General features: G+C 43.0%; 1 protein-coding gene across 1 annotated transcript in view; it reads right to left on the reverse strand.

Annotated features, from left to right (window-relative positions):
- LOC136632673 (cytoplasmic phosphatidylinositol transfer protein 1-like) overlaps positions 1 to 15,285 on the reverse strand; it is a 125,832-nt gene that overhangs the window by 52,302 nt on the left and 58,245 nt on the right. Inside the window, exon 2 of the mRNA XM_066607719.1 lies at positions 6,988 to 7,136. Within this exon, the coding sequence (XP_066463816.1) occupies positions 6,988 to 7,136 (149 nt within the window). The remainder of the gene's footprint in view (positions 1 to 6,987; positions 7,137 to 15,285) is intronic.

Consider the following 15,285-nt stretch of genomic DNA (forward strand, 5'->3'; position numbering starts at 1 on the left):
ACACCCACTGCAGGACGGCCGCACGGAGCTCCGGCTGCCGGCAGAAGGTGAGTATACAATTTTTTTTAATTTTAACACATTTTAGGATGGATTGCAGGGAAGGGCTTATATATTTAAGCCCTTACTGACAATTCATCCCGGGCTCGCCCGCAGCGCATTGCTTTAAATGGAGGCGGCTCTATTGCCGTCTCCATTGAATGCAATGCGCTGGACAGCTCCGGCCCGTTTCTAATGAAACGCGGCTAGGAGCAGATTTTCGGGCGATTTGCGGGCGACTTGCGCGCACCGGTCACGCGATTTGCGGATGCGCATCCGTCATGCGATCCGCAAATCGCGCGAAAAATCGCCCGTCTGACTAAGGCCTTAGGGTGGATTCACATGATCGTATAAATGCAGCTATTCAGCTGCGTCAAAAAAATCACCCAAAAATCTGAAGCAGTGCATTCCAATGTATTTATTCAGATGAACGATTTTTGGGCACGTAAAAAAATAGCGTTAGGAAAAATACCACATCGGCGACTATTTTCGGTTGCAGATTTTATACACCGCATCAAAAGATAGGTTTTGTCCTATCTTTTGCAGAGATACGCAGAAAGCTCCCATGGACTGCAATGGAAGCGGAGGAAAAAGGTAGGGGGAGGGAGTTACCTGGTGTACAACACTGGGAGAAGGGGGACAGCTGGCTCTATTTAAGCATTAGTAGTTATTCCGAGGATTTCTGTCGAGTGATGGATTTCCGCAGTGCAGTGTATTTTTTTGCTGATACACAGCAGCTGTCCGCGTGAACAGCAGAAAATACACAGTTAAAATTTGGGACTCGACTGAGGCAAGTCTTTAGTCATGCAATTTTACAGCGCATACGGGCGAACAGAAAAACACATACAGTCCTGTGAGAGCGCCCTCAGAGTTGGTAGCCCTCCCACTGGTACTGTAGGTGTGGTGCAATATCCCCCATGATTAGAGACTCCATCAGATGCACAAGCACAAAAACAGGCAGTGCACTCACACACACGCGTGGACTCACACACACACGCGCGCACACAAACGCACACACACGTGGACACACACACATGAATGATCCTTTAGTAAATGCTCTGCAGATTTATTGTTTATCTCCAGATACCACATATCAATGCAGTGCTAACATTTCAGGCCAATTCTCTTTGTCAAGCATAGATATGCAAATAGAAATTCATGCCAGTAGAGTCTTAATATCTGTTTGAATGGAGAAGACGCTCAAAAGTTTGGAAAGCGCACACCAAGTCTCTGCACGCGGGAGGAGAAAGGACACAAGGTCTTTGGTGAGCACTGATATGTGGATATCTGGAGATAAGCAGTAAACCCTTTGAGCATTTACAGAAGGATCATTCCTATGTGCTATCCGTTTTTGTGTTTAATGGCTTCCACAGATGAACGTATACAAAATACGCTCACTGCAATGGAGTATATATGTATATGAACAAGGTTTGGAGATGGTGATAATCAGGCTGATAACCTGTTTCCCCCAAAATAAGACCTACCCCAAAAATAAACCGTAGCTTAATTTCTGAGAATGCTTGAAATATAAGCTCTACCCTGAAAATAAGCCCAAGTAATACTATATTAAAAAAAAAGCAGATTACTTGCAGTTCCCACAGTCCTCAACCACTTGTACAACATCACTTCCTGGTTACGGGATTCAGAAATCCCACCTCCAGGAAGCGATGGCTGTGATTGGTTTCTTCGACCACTGCTCAGCCAATCAATGCAGCGCTAGATAAATCCTGCACTGAGTGGAGGGTTGGACCCGATGAATCTGGAGGTGCCTTCCAACTCTACCATTCTATGATTCTATGGATAAACCAATCACAGCCATCGCAATGGTTCATCCAGCAATGCATTGATTGGCTGAGTAGCAGTCAAAGAACCAATCACAGCCATTGCTTCCCGGAGGCAGGATTTATGAATCACGTAACTAGGAAGTGATGTTTGAGCGGCCGAGGACTGCGGGAAGCGCGTCAGCGCTGTGAATAGCAGAGGGAGGGATGTGGACAGAGCCTGATAGGTAAGTATAAAACGACCTCCCCCAAAAATAAGACCTAGATGTGAGTTTCAGGCACACAAAAACCTGCACAAGTGCATTCGTCTGTTTAAGCCCTAAGGGTTCCTGCAGATGAGCGTATGCGTAGATACATTCGCGACAGCGTGACATAATAGTGCTATGTCTGGAGATTCTACTGTACTTTTCTACGCTGCTAGGCCCGTTCCCATCGGTGGGGACATACCCATCCCATGATGTAACTAACTGAGCAGCCTAATTAGTCTCCACTATTATCAATTAACACCACAAAATAGCTCAATTCAGTGCATGATTTCGATAGCAAATTTGGGCACCCCCATAAACTCCTATGGTACCTAATGCGCACAAAAATAGAGCGCGAAAATCCCATGCGCATAATGCAGAGAACTAAACCCATTGATTTCAATGGGTTTATTCTCACTTTTGCGCAGAAATACACATCATGCGTGTATGCACTTACTTAACACAAGCGAATACCTGAGATCACTGCGTTAGGCAAGTTAACCTTTTAAATCAGGGCATGGTGAACAAGTGGTGCGTGTGAGAATAGGCTCCGTATTTGTGCCGGCAATAGCGATAAATACACTTGTTCACTGCGCAAAAAAATGAAGCCCTTCATGTGCACAGCAACATGGGAGATTGGTTCAGCATATTACACACGCAAAACCTGAGCGCATAATGCTCTGTGGCCGTAAGCTTGTGTGAGCCCGGCCATACTCTCAGAACGTCAGATAATCTTTTATCCAAATCCGTACCCTACTTTCCGCCATGTAATGACTGTGACATACATTCATATTGTACCCTGTGAATAACTGACCTGGTGGGCACTCATGCGTGTCACCAGTTCAGTGACTGCTGGGCAAATTAATACTTATCTTTTTTGCCAGTTTTAGCATAATTTCAGCCTTCGCTGCTGTACTTCTACAAAGAGAGTGAGTCAGAGGCTTTGCAGTATGTTTGCATCTCCGGCAGTCAGTGTAATCATGATGAGTTCCTTTCAGCTATTCTGGAACACACTGTGAGGTGTTGGAGGGATGTAATATGTTCAGTGCTCTCCTACTGCTACAGCTCACTACATTTACTGCTAATCTCTTGATACCCTATAGATTTTTGACATCAAGGATAATTTGAATATGGTCAAAACGTCAACTTGGGATGTTGTTCAGTTAATGATTGACTCGCGCTCGAAAGCCATAGAACGCTAAGCTGTGTCAACGTCTGTGTGTGTTATAATAGGAATGCTACTGGGTCCTATAGATTTATTATGAAGGCTTAATAGGCAAGGGCAAAAAAAAATTGATGCTAGCATACTGACTATTACAAAAATATTTTATCATATAGTTAATGTATAATTTCTGAAAATGATCGTATTGCAACCCTAAAACCTGTTGTGCCTCTGTAAGCTTCATGACTTGAGATGAGCGAGTATACTCACTAAGGCTAACTACTCGAGCGAGTAGTACCTTAGCCGAGTATCCTCCCGCTCGTCTGTAAAGATTCGGGGGCCGGCGTGGGTGAGAGGTGAGTTGCGGCAGTGAACAGGGGGGAGCGGGGGGAGAGAGGGAGAGAGAGAGATCTCCCCTCCGTTCCTCCCCGCTCTCCCCCGCCACTCCCCGCCCCCGCCGGCCCCCGAATCTTTACAGACCAGCGGGAGGAGACTCGGCTAAGGCACTACTCGCTCGAGTAGTTAGCCTTAGCGAGTATACTTGCTCATCTCTACTCATGACCCCTTAGTAAAGGAATAGATGTCAATTTGTCGGCCCATTAAACCACTAAACTCTCCTTTCTTGTAACTTTTTAGAAGTGCAAAGCAGCTGTCGTACATTTTTATGCAACTTTTGTACAATAGTTTTCTTGCAAATAACAACATTCTTCCTGAAATTTCTACAATTGGGGGGCCTCCTCTGTAGTCTTACAGCTGTAGCCAAGGCATTGATCAGAACAAGTGTCAGCCTTCTGTTAGCAAAAGTTACCTTTCACTAAAGAAGTGTTATTTAGGGTTGAAAAGATTTAAAAAGTCAAGTTTTCTTTTCAGCAATATCCTAGATGGATTTTATCCATGATAGATTATGTAACGACTGATATTTCTATGGGATTTTGACAATCATGCGAACAATGGCAGATTTAGGGTGTCCGCCCCTGGCCTGAGGCTCCAGGCTGGCCCATGAACGTCTAAACCCATCCTATTAAAAGGTTGGTATATAAAATAAGAATGCTTGGTCTGGGTGAGATTGTGTGTAAGTGGATAAGTATCTGGCTCAATGATAGAAAACAGAGGGTGGTATATAAAATCCTGTCTATTAGAACCATTGGTTTCCTATGAAGTGTTCACATGTCTGTCTTTTAGAGGCACAAAATACTCGCACCTGCAAAAGATCGGACATGTGTGTCTATAATGCACACTAGTAAGCAGCACAGTGTTCAGTGATGAGGGGTCTGCAGAGGGGACGAAAGAATCACCTGTCACAGAGGACCGCAATGTTCTTCCAATACTTTCAATGGAGCCAGCGCTGCTGATGCCCCATTCTAAGCAATAGAATGAAGGCAACCCCTGCAGTGATAATTTTCGGGGTTGGCTTGAAATATAAGCACTACACCAAAAATCATCCCTAACAGTTAAAAAAAAAATTGAACTCCCCTAGAAGCGCTGTCCAGCTCCTCTCTCCGTCCCTGTCAGTCTTCATCTGTATTCTGGTGGCCGGGGATTGAAAAATCCCTGCCTCCAGAAAGTGCTGCCTCTGATTGGCTGAACACTGTGACCAATCAGAGGCAGTGCTCAGCTGTCATTCAGTGGCTGTCTCTGATTGGTCACAGCGCTCAGCCAATCAGAGGCAGTGCTTACTGGAGGCAAGGATTTTTCAGTGCTGTCACAGTGTTCAGTGATTAGGGAACTCCCCGCGGGATGAAGGAATCCCCTGCCACTGCTGTCACAGCAGTGGCAGAGGAGCGCGATCTTCTTCCTATGTTTTCAATGGGGCTGGCGCTGCTGCCACTGGCTCCATTGACATCAAGGTGCAACCCCTGGATGTGACTGCATCAAGGGGTTTCACATCCGAAGAATCCCCTGCTGCAGCTGTTGCAGCCGCAGCAGGAGATAGCGATCCTCTCCCATTGCTTTCAATGGGGCCGCACTATTTATGTGTGAATTTTAAGTTCGGTCACACGTCTTTTTCACATGCGTCTGGCCAACACATGTTTGAAAAAAACGCTCGTCTGACTGAGTCCTAAATAGGAAAATACTGGGAAACACTGACATGGAGAAGAACGTGGGGATTTTAGTTAACTGTTAGCTTAACTGGAGTAACCAGTGTCAGGCAGCTGCTACCAAGGCAAATAGGATCCCGGGGTGCATAAAAGGGGTCTAGGGGCACATAACAACAACATCGTTCTTCCTCTTCACAAATCACTGGACAGACCACACATAGAATATTGTGTACAGTTTGGGGCACCGGTACTCAAGAAGGATATATCAGAGCTTGAGCGGGTTCAGAGAAGGGCAGCTAAAGTAATAAATGGAATGGGCCGACTACCATACCCAGAGAAGTTATCAAAATTGGTGTTATTTAGTTTAGAAAAAAGATGGCTAAGGGGCGACCTAATAACCATGTATAGATATATCAGGGGACAATACAGAGATCTCTATCCAATGATATGTTTATACCCAGGACTGTGACTGTAACAAGGGAGCATCCTCTACATCTACAGGAAAGAAGGTTTCTACACTGACAGAGTTTTTTTTTTACTGTAAGAGCAGTGAGACTAAGGAGCTTTCTGCCTGAGGACATACTGATGGCGAACTAACTAAAAGCGTTCAAGAGGGGCCTGGGTGTCTTTCTTAAGCGATACAATATTATATGTTATAATCATTAAAAACTTCAAAAGGGTTGTTGATCCGGGGATTATTCTGATTGCCAGATTGAAATCTGGAAGGAATTTTTTCCCTTAAAATTGGCTTTTACCTCATTGGGGTTTTCTGATGAGACTGAGTAGCACTGCAGCATGACAGGAAGTTAATGTGACAAAGTACAACTGGATAGAGTCACCAACCTGCCACATTTGAGGGGACTATTGCTAAGGGGCCACATTAGGAGCACTATTAGCAGGGGCAATATTAGGGAACTATTACTGTAAGTGTCCATACTGGCTGAACTATTGCCATAAGGGACCACAATAGGGGCACTATTAGAATAAAGGGCTATTATGAGGACATTATTACTATAAGAAGGCACATAAGGGGCACCATTACTATAAGGGGTTACATTAGGGGCACTAATATTATAAAGGGCTACATTAGGGCTACTATTACTATACAAGGCCACATTAGGGGCACTATTACTTTAAGGGGCTTAATTGAGGGCATTAACACTATTTGAGGCCACATTGGTGGCACTATAAGGGGCTATATTGGAGGCGTTACTATTATAAGGGGCCACAGTGGTAGTACTATTACTATGGTGGTCTACATTGGGGGTACTATTACTAAGAGGCAGAGGCACAACTATAGTGGATGCAGGGGATGCAGTTGAACCCAAATCCTGGAGCCTTAGGGAGCCATACGGTCCTTATTCCTGATATAAGGAAACCAAAATTATAAATGAAGCATTATAGTTGGGGGTGGGATGGGAGGGAGCTGTTAGAGATTTTTGTATTAGAGCCCAGCAGTTTTGTTACCCTTTTGCTAAGAGGCCACATTGAGGACATTATTAGTAAAAGGGGCCACATGGGGGGCACTATTACTATAAGTGGCTACATTGGAGGCATTATTACTATAAGGGGCTACTGTTTTACCAGAAAATATTCTATCAAGGGGTGGAGGGGCATGTTGCGTGAGTATGGAGGGGGCTAAGTTGTGTGAACAGTCCAAGGTCTATGGTTCACTTAGTCCATCACTAAATCTTTTACACTGTTATACCATTGTTATACCACACCTGTTTAGGTAGACTCTCTTCTCAGTGTATTGGCCTTCACCATGAATTACATCTTCATAAGGTTCATTGATGATCACTTCCACCCCTTCTCCATCAGAACTTTGTTCATGGCTATGTTTGCTGATCATGTAGAGCTGTCCAATCCTGTACTACAAAGAGAAGAGACATAACAATGAAAGCTAGTCATGGTACAACAAGCTTTGTTTGTTTGAGCAATGCTCTTTCCAACACAAGACTTAATTTGACATGCATTAGTGGAAAAGCTTCCAGTTTTTTTTTCCATATTAGAAATTACATACTTAAGCTGAAATCAGTGCAGAACTACATGTTTTAACAGGTGGGAATCTGGGGCATGCTAACGTGTTAGACATTGCATTGCTTATAGGCAGAGAATCACAGGCAGAGGAAAGCGTGGGAAGTACTGACATGGTTTTCCTGTCCAGACAAGCAGCATTAGTTCCTACTGACTTCAGCAGTGCTGGAAAAGTCAAGCCTTATGGAGAAACAATGGAGTGAGAGAGAACTAGTTACAAGGTTTCCCTAGCATATAATTATCTTTTTTTTCATGAATATACTGCAATAATCTAAATCTACTGAGCTGCAGGAAGAACACAGCTTCCACACCCACTGCTGCTCTTTTATATAGAAATCTTCATTTATTGTAATGTTAATCACTAGAGATGAGCGAACACCAAAATGTTCGGGTGTTCGTTATTCGTAACGAACTTCCCGTGATGCTCGAGGGTTCGTTTCGAACAACGAACCCCATTGAAGTCAATGGGCGACCGGAACATTTTTGTATTTCGCCGATGCTCGCTAAGGTTTTCATGTGTGAAAATCTGGGCAATTCAGGAAAGTGATGGGAATGACACAGTGACGGATAGGGCAGGCGAGGGGCTACATGGTGGGCTGCATCTCAAGTTCACAGGTCCCACTATTAAGCCACAATAGCGGCAAGAGTGCCCCCCCCCCCCCCCACTGTCAGCATAAAGATCGTCCTCCTCTGGCACAGCTGTAACAGCTGTAGCAGAGAAGAACGATGTTTGCCCATTGAATTCAATGGAACCGGCAATACAGCCGACTCCACTGAATGCAATGGGCTGCCGGCGATCGCAGGATGAATGGTCGGAAAGGGGTTAAATATATAACCCCTTTCCTGCAATTCATCCAGAAATGTGTTACACTAAAAATATATACCGGCGTATAAGGCGACCGGGCGTATAAGACGACCCCCCAACTGTCACCTTATACGCCGGTAATACAGTGGAGCAAAGAATAAAAAGCATTACTTACGTTTTTAGATGATCTGCGGCGCTCCTGCAGGCTGTCACTCCCTCCTGGTCCACGGCAGACAAGCTTTCTCCACAAAAGACTTTAAATCCCTGCCTCCAGAAGCACATGTGCCTTCAGCCAATCACAGCCAATGACAATGATGTCATTGAATGGCTGTGATTGGCTGTGTTTCTGGAGGCGGGGATTTCAAGCCTTGAAATCCCCGCCTCCAGAAACACAGCCAATCACAGCCATTCAATGACATCATTGTCATTGGCTGTGATTGGCTGAAGGCACATGTGCTTCTGGAGGCAGGGATTTAAAGTCTTTCGTGGAGAAAGCTTGTCTGCCGTGGACCAGGAGGGAGTGACAGCCTGCAGGAGCGCCGCAGATCATCTAAAAACGTAAGTAATGCTTTTTATTCTTTGCTCCACTGTATTACCGGCGTATAAGGTGACAGTTGGGGGGTCGTCTTATACGCCCGGTCGCCTTATACGCCGGTATATATTTTTAGTGTAACACATTTCTGGATGAATTGCAGGAAAGGGGTTATATATTTAACCCCTTTCCGACCATTCATCCTGCGATCGCCGGCAGCCCATTGCATTCAGTGGAGTCGGCTGTATTGCCGGTTCCATTGAATTCAATGGGCAAACATCGTTCTTCTCTGCTACAGCTGTTACAGCTGTGCCAGAGAAGAAGGATTTGTCTTCTATATGTTCTCAATGGGGTCAGCGCTGCTGCTGCTGGCCCCATTGAGCGCATATAGAATGCATCCATAGCGAGCAGCGGGAGGGGCAGACTTTCATATCAGGCGGACACCTTATCTCCCCAGCCACTCACAGCAGGGGGGTGGTATAGGGCTTAAACGTTGCAGGGGGAAGTTGTAATGCCTTCCCTGTCTTTATATTGGCCAAAAAAAAGTGCTAACGTCTCAGGGAAGAAAGTTTAATTTACCAGAACACCGCATGGTGTTCGTTACGAATAACGAACATCCCGAACACCCTAATATTCGCACGAATAGCAAGCTCGGACGAACGCGTTCGCTCATCTCTATTAATCACCTTGATCATTACAGAGAAAGTGTGGAGTACAGAATGCATACCTAAAATGGGAGAATTAAAGGAGTACTAATCATAAAATGACTTGTACATGTTTGACTAGGAAACAATTACTGGTTACATCTATGTCAACATTTTAGAAGTCTATTAATCTGACATCATTATTACTTAAAGAATTCCAGACCTCGAAAGTGTAACACACAACTGCATATTCAAACAAAGAGAAACATTGTAACAACCAAAGTGTTATACAACAGTGCTAGTATCAGTGCCGATATGGCATATCAGTCAGTCGAAGCTAGATCCCTCCACATCAAGAACCCGGTAGTTGCTGATAGGTTTGTCTTTATGATACATATCGCCTTGCTTGTAGAGAGTGAGAGCATTAGGGGTTAAAGCCTGCATTTTCCGTGGTGTGGGTAATGACTCAGTTCTATTGTGTCATGCTTTTTACGCTATAAGCTGCTATTATATGTTAGTTTCTCATGAGTAATTTGCTTCAATTTAGCAATTATCTGATCAAGAACAATGTAGCCACTTAGTAACATTTCATCCATACAGCTGTATTACATCAATGACTGTCATTTTAACCTATGTTCTTCTATGTCTTTGACACGTGTCTTCAGCAGACCTTGAAGCACTTATCAGCGACCTGTGTTGATTTATGTTGATTTGTTACAAAGAATCCATACACATTTTCCCATGCCCAGATTTTAATATACAGGAAGGAAACCCTATTTATACATATGTAAATGCATAATGTGTCAAATATAAATGACCATTTATTTACTATGCAATAAAAAAGCAGATATGACAGGATCAGACCTACACATAAAGTAATTGTGGAGATACCATTAAAACACTATAGAAAATCCAGCAAAAATATCTGGTTATCTTTTCCTTCTGGAGATTATTCTGGCTTTGGTCTGTATTCCCAGCCACTGTTGCAAGGTCCTTTAAAAGGTCTGGCATTGACTTGCAGGAATACTGTCTTCCAATAGGTGAGGCTGAAGAGGCATTGTGCCATCTCCCCATTTGCATACATTTCCCAGAGAAGCATGCATGGCTTTATAAGTCCCGTCACACTTAAGGCCCTTTTACACACACAGATAATCTTTCACACGACTGAAAGATTGAAAGATTTTGCAATCTCTTTGATCCATGAATGGCCATTAACACTTTAACATCTTCATTTGCATGTAAAAGGACCTCTAGGAGTTGTTTGTAGAGCGCAGCTTGTATTTACACACACACCCAGCTGTGCAAACAGCTGCTGACAGATTCTATTGTTCTCCTCGGGGCTGTCAGCAGATTAGATTGTTCTCCTTGTGGCTAGTATAAACATGCTGTGGGGAGAACATCCTGCAGTCTATTGAAAGATAAGCGAAATACATCCAAATGGAATGTATTTGCTCAGTCTTTCAGTTGCTGAACGATGTTTTTTTAAGTGAATCAAAATCCATCGTTCAAACAAAAGTGCACGATGCCCCTGTTTACATGTAACAAATATCGCTCATTTTTGGCCATTTGGGCGAATTTTGAGCGATAATCATTGCGTGTAAAAGGCCTTTACTAGGTACTCTCCCTAAGGAGAAACTTTAGCTCTTCTGACCCACCTATTAGTCAAAACCAAGTGGCAGCTATAAAGGACACCATGAATCTACTGAATGAAAGTTCATTGAGATCAGCAGGTAAATGGGTAATTACAAAGTAGTTCCTTGCAGATAATAACTGATGACAAGTATATACAAGTGTAGCTGATGCATCGTGATAACTTAACTACAATGCTGTAAATCGAGTTATCATAACACATGTGGGCTGGATTCACACGAATGTATATCGGCTCGGTTTTCACGCCAAGCCGATATACGTCGTCCTCATCTGCAGGAAGGGGGGGGGGATGGAAGAGCCAGGAGCAGGAACTGAGCTCCCGCCCCCTCTCTGCCTCCTCTCCACCCCCTCTCCGCCCCTCTGCACTATGTGCAATGGGGAGAGGCGGGACAGGGAGCGGGGCTAATTATCGAAACTTAGCCCCACCCTGTCCCGCCTCCTTTCATTGCGAATAGTGCAGAGGGGCGGAGAGGGGGTGGAGAGGAGGCAGAGAGGGGGGGTGGCAGCTCAGTTCCTGCTCCTGGCTCTTCCATCCCCTCCCCCCCCCCTGCAGATGAGGACGACGTATATCGGCTTGGCGTTAAAACCGAGCCGATATACGTTCGTGTGAATCCAGCCTAAGTGTCAAGTTAACATTTACTACTTCTGTAGGTACTCAACTCAACAGTCTCACGAGTAGAAAGCTCCACTTGAATTAAATTATTGGTTAGTTTTGAAGATATTTTTGATAAATTTCAGTTAAAAACCAAAATGTTGCTCCTTAAGGTAATAACCAACTATTTAATCAACCAGTTGTTTGTAAATGACGTGTAAATGGGTAGACAAAGTTGAGTGAAAAAACTAAAAGAATTTTGGCCCTTTGCTAGCCAGTTTCAACATGGTGATTTATGAAGGAGGCATCAAGAGTTGTAGATTACTTTTCAAAATTATTTTTACAGCGTTCACCATGTGCGATAAATATCAACATATTTTCATTCTTGGGTCGTTATGAATGCAGTAATACCTATGATGTGCTGGGTTTAAAAAAAAAAATGCTTTTTGGTATTTTATCAATTTAAAAAAAATTATGGTGAAAAATACATATATTTCTTTAAACTGGATATTTTTTTCTTTAGATTAAACTTTATTGAACTTTTTGATCATTATTTTTAAATCCCTCAAGGGGACTTGAAGGTGCGATTTTTCGATCACTAAGATAGTACAATACGTTACTTATGTAGTGCATTCTACTAAGCCTATGACAGCAGCATATTAGACAGGAATTAATAGTCTAAGCTACACGGTACACATGGAGGCTTTTTACAGGCTTCTGGCTGCCATGGGAACCCATTGGTACCTTGCAGAGTACCGAAGGGTTACAGAAAGAGCCCCCTCCACTGTCATCTACGTACATGCTGCAGTTGCTATTGATTGTGGCATGCAAGGGGTTACATTGCCAGGATCAGAGGTTTCTTTATTCCTGGCCGTTAGAGTAGGAGCCTGGCTGTCAGTACGAAGCCAAGTCACTGCATTAAAAAGATATATGTGCAGGTTTAAAGCCCATTAGTAAGGTCAGAAAAAATGCATGTTAGGCATCACTAATGGGTTAAGTCCATTGTTATTTATCCTTCTGAAAGATGCCTTAATTTGGGCAATAAAACAGCACATATTTATTCTAGGAAGCACCTAGAATATCCCTGCAGAAAATGAGAAAATTGCATGTTTGTTATGTAATGCTAAGTGGCACATCTCTGGCAATAATCTTTTGAAAACCTTCCCAGAAATATAAATGATTTACCAACAAGTCCCGTAGTAATAGTGAACATATTTCTGAGCAGGTTATTTGTTTTAGTAGGCATTTTAAATTCAATATACCCCAAATTTACGGGCTCGCTACATTTTTTAGTTTTTTTCCTCTCTGCATTTCAGCAGTCATTATGTTTTATTTTTTCATTGATTTGGCTGTATGAGGCCTTCATTAATGTAAAAACACGGTGCTATAGAAGAAGGACCCTTAATGATTGCCCTACATAGGCGCATAGGTGGTCATTCCAGGTTTAATCCTAATAAATTCATGTAACTAGCATTCTTCGGTAAGGTAATATGAACAAATATTCTATTCTTCGTAAAGAAACACTTGGTCTACATTTGCATTTCTCCGGCCCCAGGCCAGTTCTAATTTGCAGCACACAGAGGGATCTATTACTTGTTAATGTATTTTTGCAGTCAGTTTAACCACACATTCTACAATATTTTAACTTGTTTCCTTGTAACTAATAATTATTGATAATCCAATGTATCCTTTATTTCAATGAGTCACAAAAACTGTTTTTGAACACCAATGATGGGGTTCAGTTTTGGGCTCCATGCTGTTAAAATAATAGAGAATTAAGAGGAAGGTGACTTGGATTTCCACCCGTGGAAGCTGCCATAGGTAGCCGACACATCACAGAGCTGGAGCCACGGGAGCAGGTGAGACCCGCACTGGTCCCTACAGGGGAGCGGGTCGGGTCCCGCTGCGAGAATTCTCGCAGCGGGATCTGACCCGGCGCTCTGCAGGCAGCCATATAATGACAGGCTGGAAAAAATGGATTGGCTCATCTTGGAAACAAGACATTATCAGAAAAGTGATCTTCTTGAGATGTATAAATATATACAATCTCCAAAAATTGTAAAGAAAACCAGGGGGCATTCTTTATGTGAGAGAAAGACAATTCAGACATCAATATTGGAAAAGATTCTTTACGGTTAGAGTAGTCATACTATATAGAGTGCCCTACCCAAAAGATAGGATGAGTATGAAAAATTATCCAGCTCTCATAAGGATTTAGCATGTGATAAAAAAGGAAATTAAACTTACTTAGGAGAGAGATCTCATGTCCCCGAAACTCCCCTTTTAAAGAGTAGGTAGCCAATCAAAAATGAATGTACGAATTCTTTAATGATCCGATAACAGGCAGGTACAGGGAGGGTAAGCCGAAATGGTAGATGTTCATGCAACACGTTTTGGCTACAAGAGACCCCTTTCTTAATTTTTCACACTCGTCCATTCTATTCTTCGAATTTGTACTACGGCATTTGGTGTTTTTCTGGATGCTCTCCAAGCCTGTAGATGTATCGCTATACATAAGGATTTATTTTACCAATTTCTTCCTGGGACAGTCTTAGGTGTTGTAGCCGGCCTGAAATTTATTTTGAGTTTGGCCGCTAACACCAGGGGAGTTCCACATTTTACTACACCTATCAATATTATCCACGTTTTCCAAAGTGCTGTCCTTAAATTCTGTTCTTTCTACCCAAAAGATAGTAGTGACAGGTACAATGGTAGCATCGGAAAAAAGACTAGACATTGACTGCTGTTCAGTTGATCCAGGGAAACTATTCACCTCCCGTGTCAGGTCTGAAATCATTTTATCTCACCTGTGATCATGACTGGGGGGTTTGTTTTACTTTCCTCTCGATCAAACAACCAGGCAAGTGAAATATTAGACTTGATGAATGTCTGTATTTTTCAATCTAAGTAACCATGTAACAGCATAATGATTACTACTTTCTTTGCTTCTTGTATATTTCCCACATAGTGTAGGAAATATAGTTGAAGCGTAAGTGATGCAAAACTTTGCCTAGATGATTTGACAATAATCATATTTAGTGCATGGGTTTTCAACAAATTATAGCATATTAACATGCTGGCTAAGTGGTTAGCACTATTACCCTGCTTTGCTGGGATCCTGGGTTCAAACCTGATCAAGGACAACATCTGCACAGAGTTTGTATGTTTTCCTTGTGTTTACATACTCAAAAAACATACTAATAGGTGAATTTAGATTATGAACTCCAGTAGATACAGCACTGTGGAATAGCTATGTGAATTATCATTAGGGTATGCCTAATGATTTCCCAGTAAGTAAAATATTGCTAAAGTTATGCAGAATATAGAAATAAACATCTTGCATTCTACTTCTACATTCTATTCAGGGGCATAACTATAGAGGATGCAGGGGATGCGGTTGCACCCGGGCCCAGGAGCCTTAGTTGGCCCATAAGGCCTCTCTTCTCCATATAGGGAGCCCAGTACTATGAATAAAGCATTATAGTTGGGGGCCCTGTTACAGCTTTTGCATTGGGGCCCAGGAGCTTCAAGTTACGCCTCTGATCCTATTCATCTACATTTGTGCACACAACCTTGTGAAAAGAGTTGAGCTGTGTGTGCGCACTGATTTCTTGGGGGCACAGTGCTGGAACGGGAGGCCAGGTGAGTATAAAAAGCAGCTCCCCCAGAGCCCCATCACATAGTTTATGGGGTTCAAAAGTGATGACTAATGCCCTTTAAGAACCAAACAATGGCAGTCTGAACAATTACATGACCACAGAT

Source organism: Eleutherodactylus coqui, chromosome 6, assembly GCF_035609145.1.
Source record: "Eleutherodactylus coqui strain aEleCoq1 chromosome 6, aEleCoq1.hap1, whole genome shotgun sequence".
Classification (NCBI taxonomy): domain Eukaryota; kingdom Metazoa; phylum Chordata; class Amphibia; order Anura; family Eleutherodactylidae; genus Eleutherodactylus; species Eleutherodactylus coqui.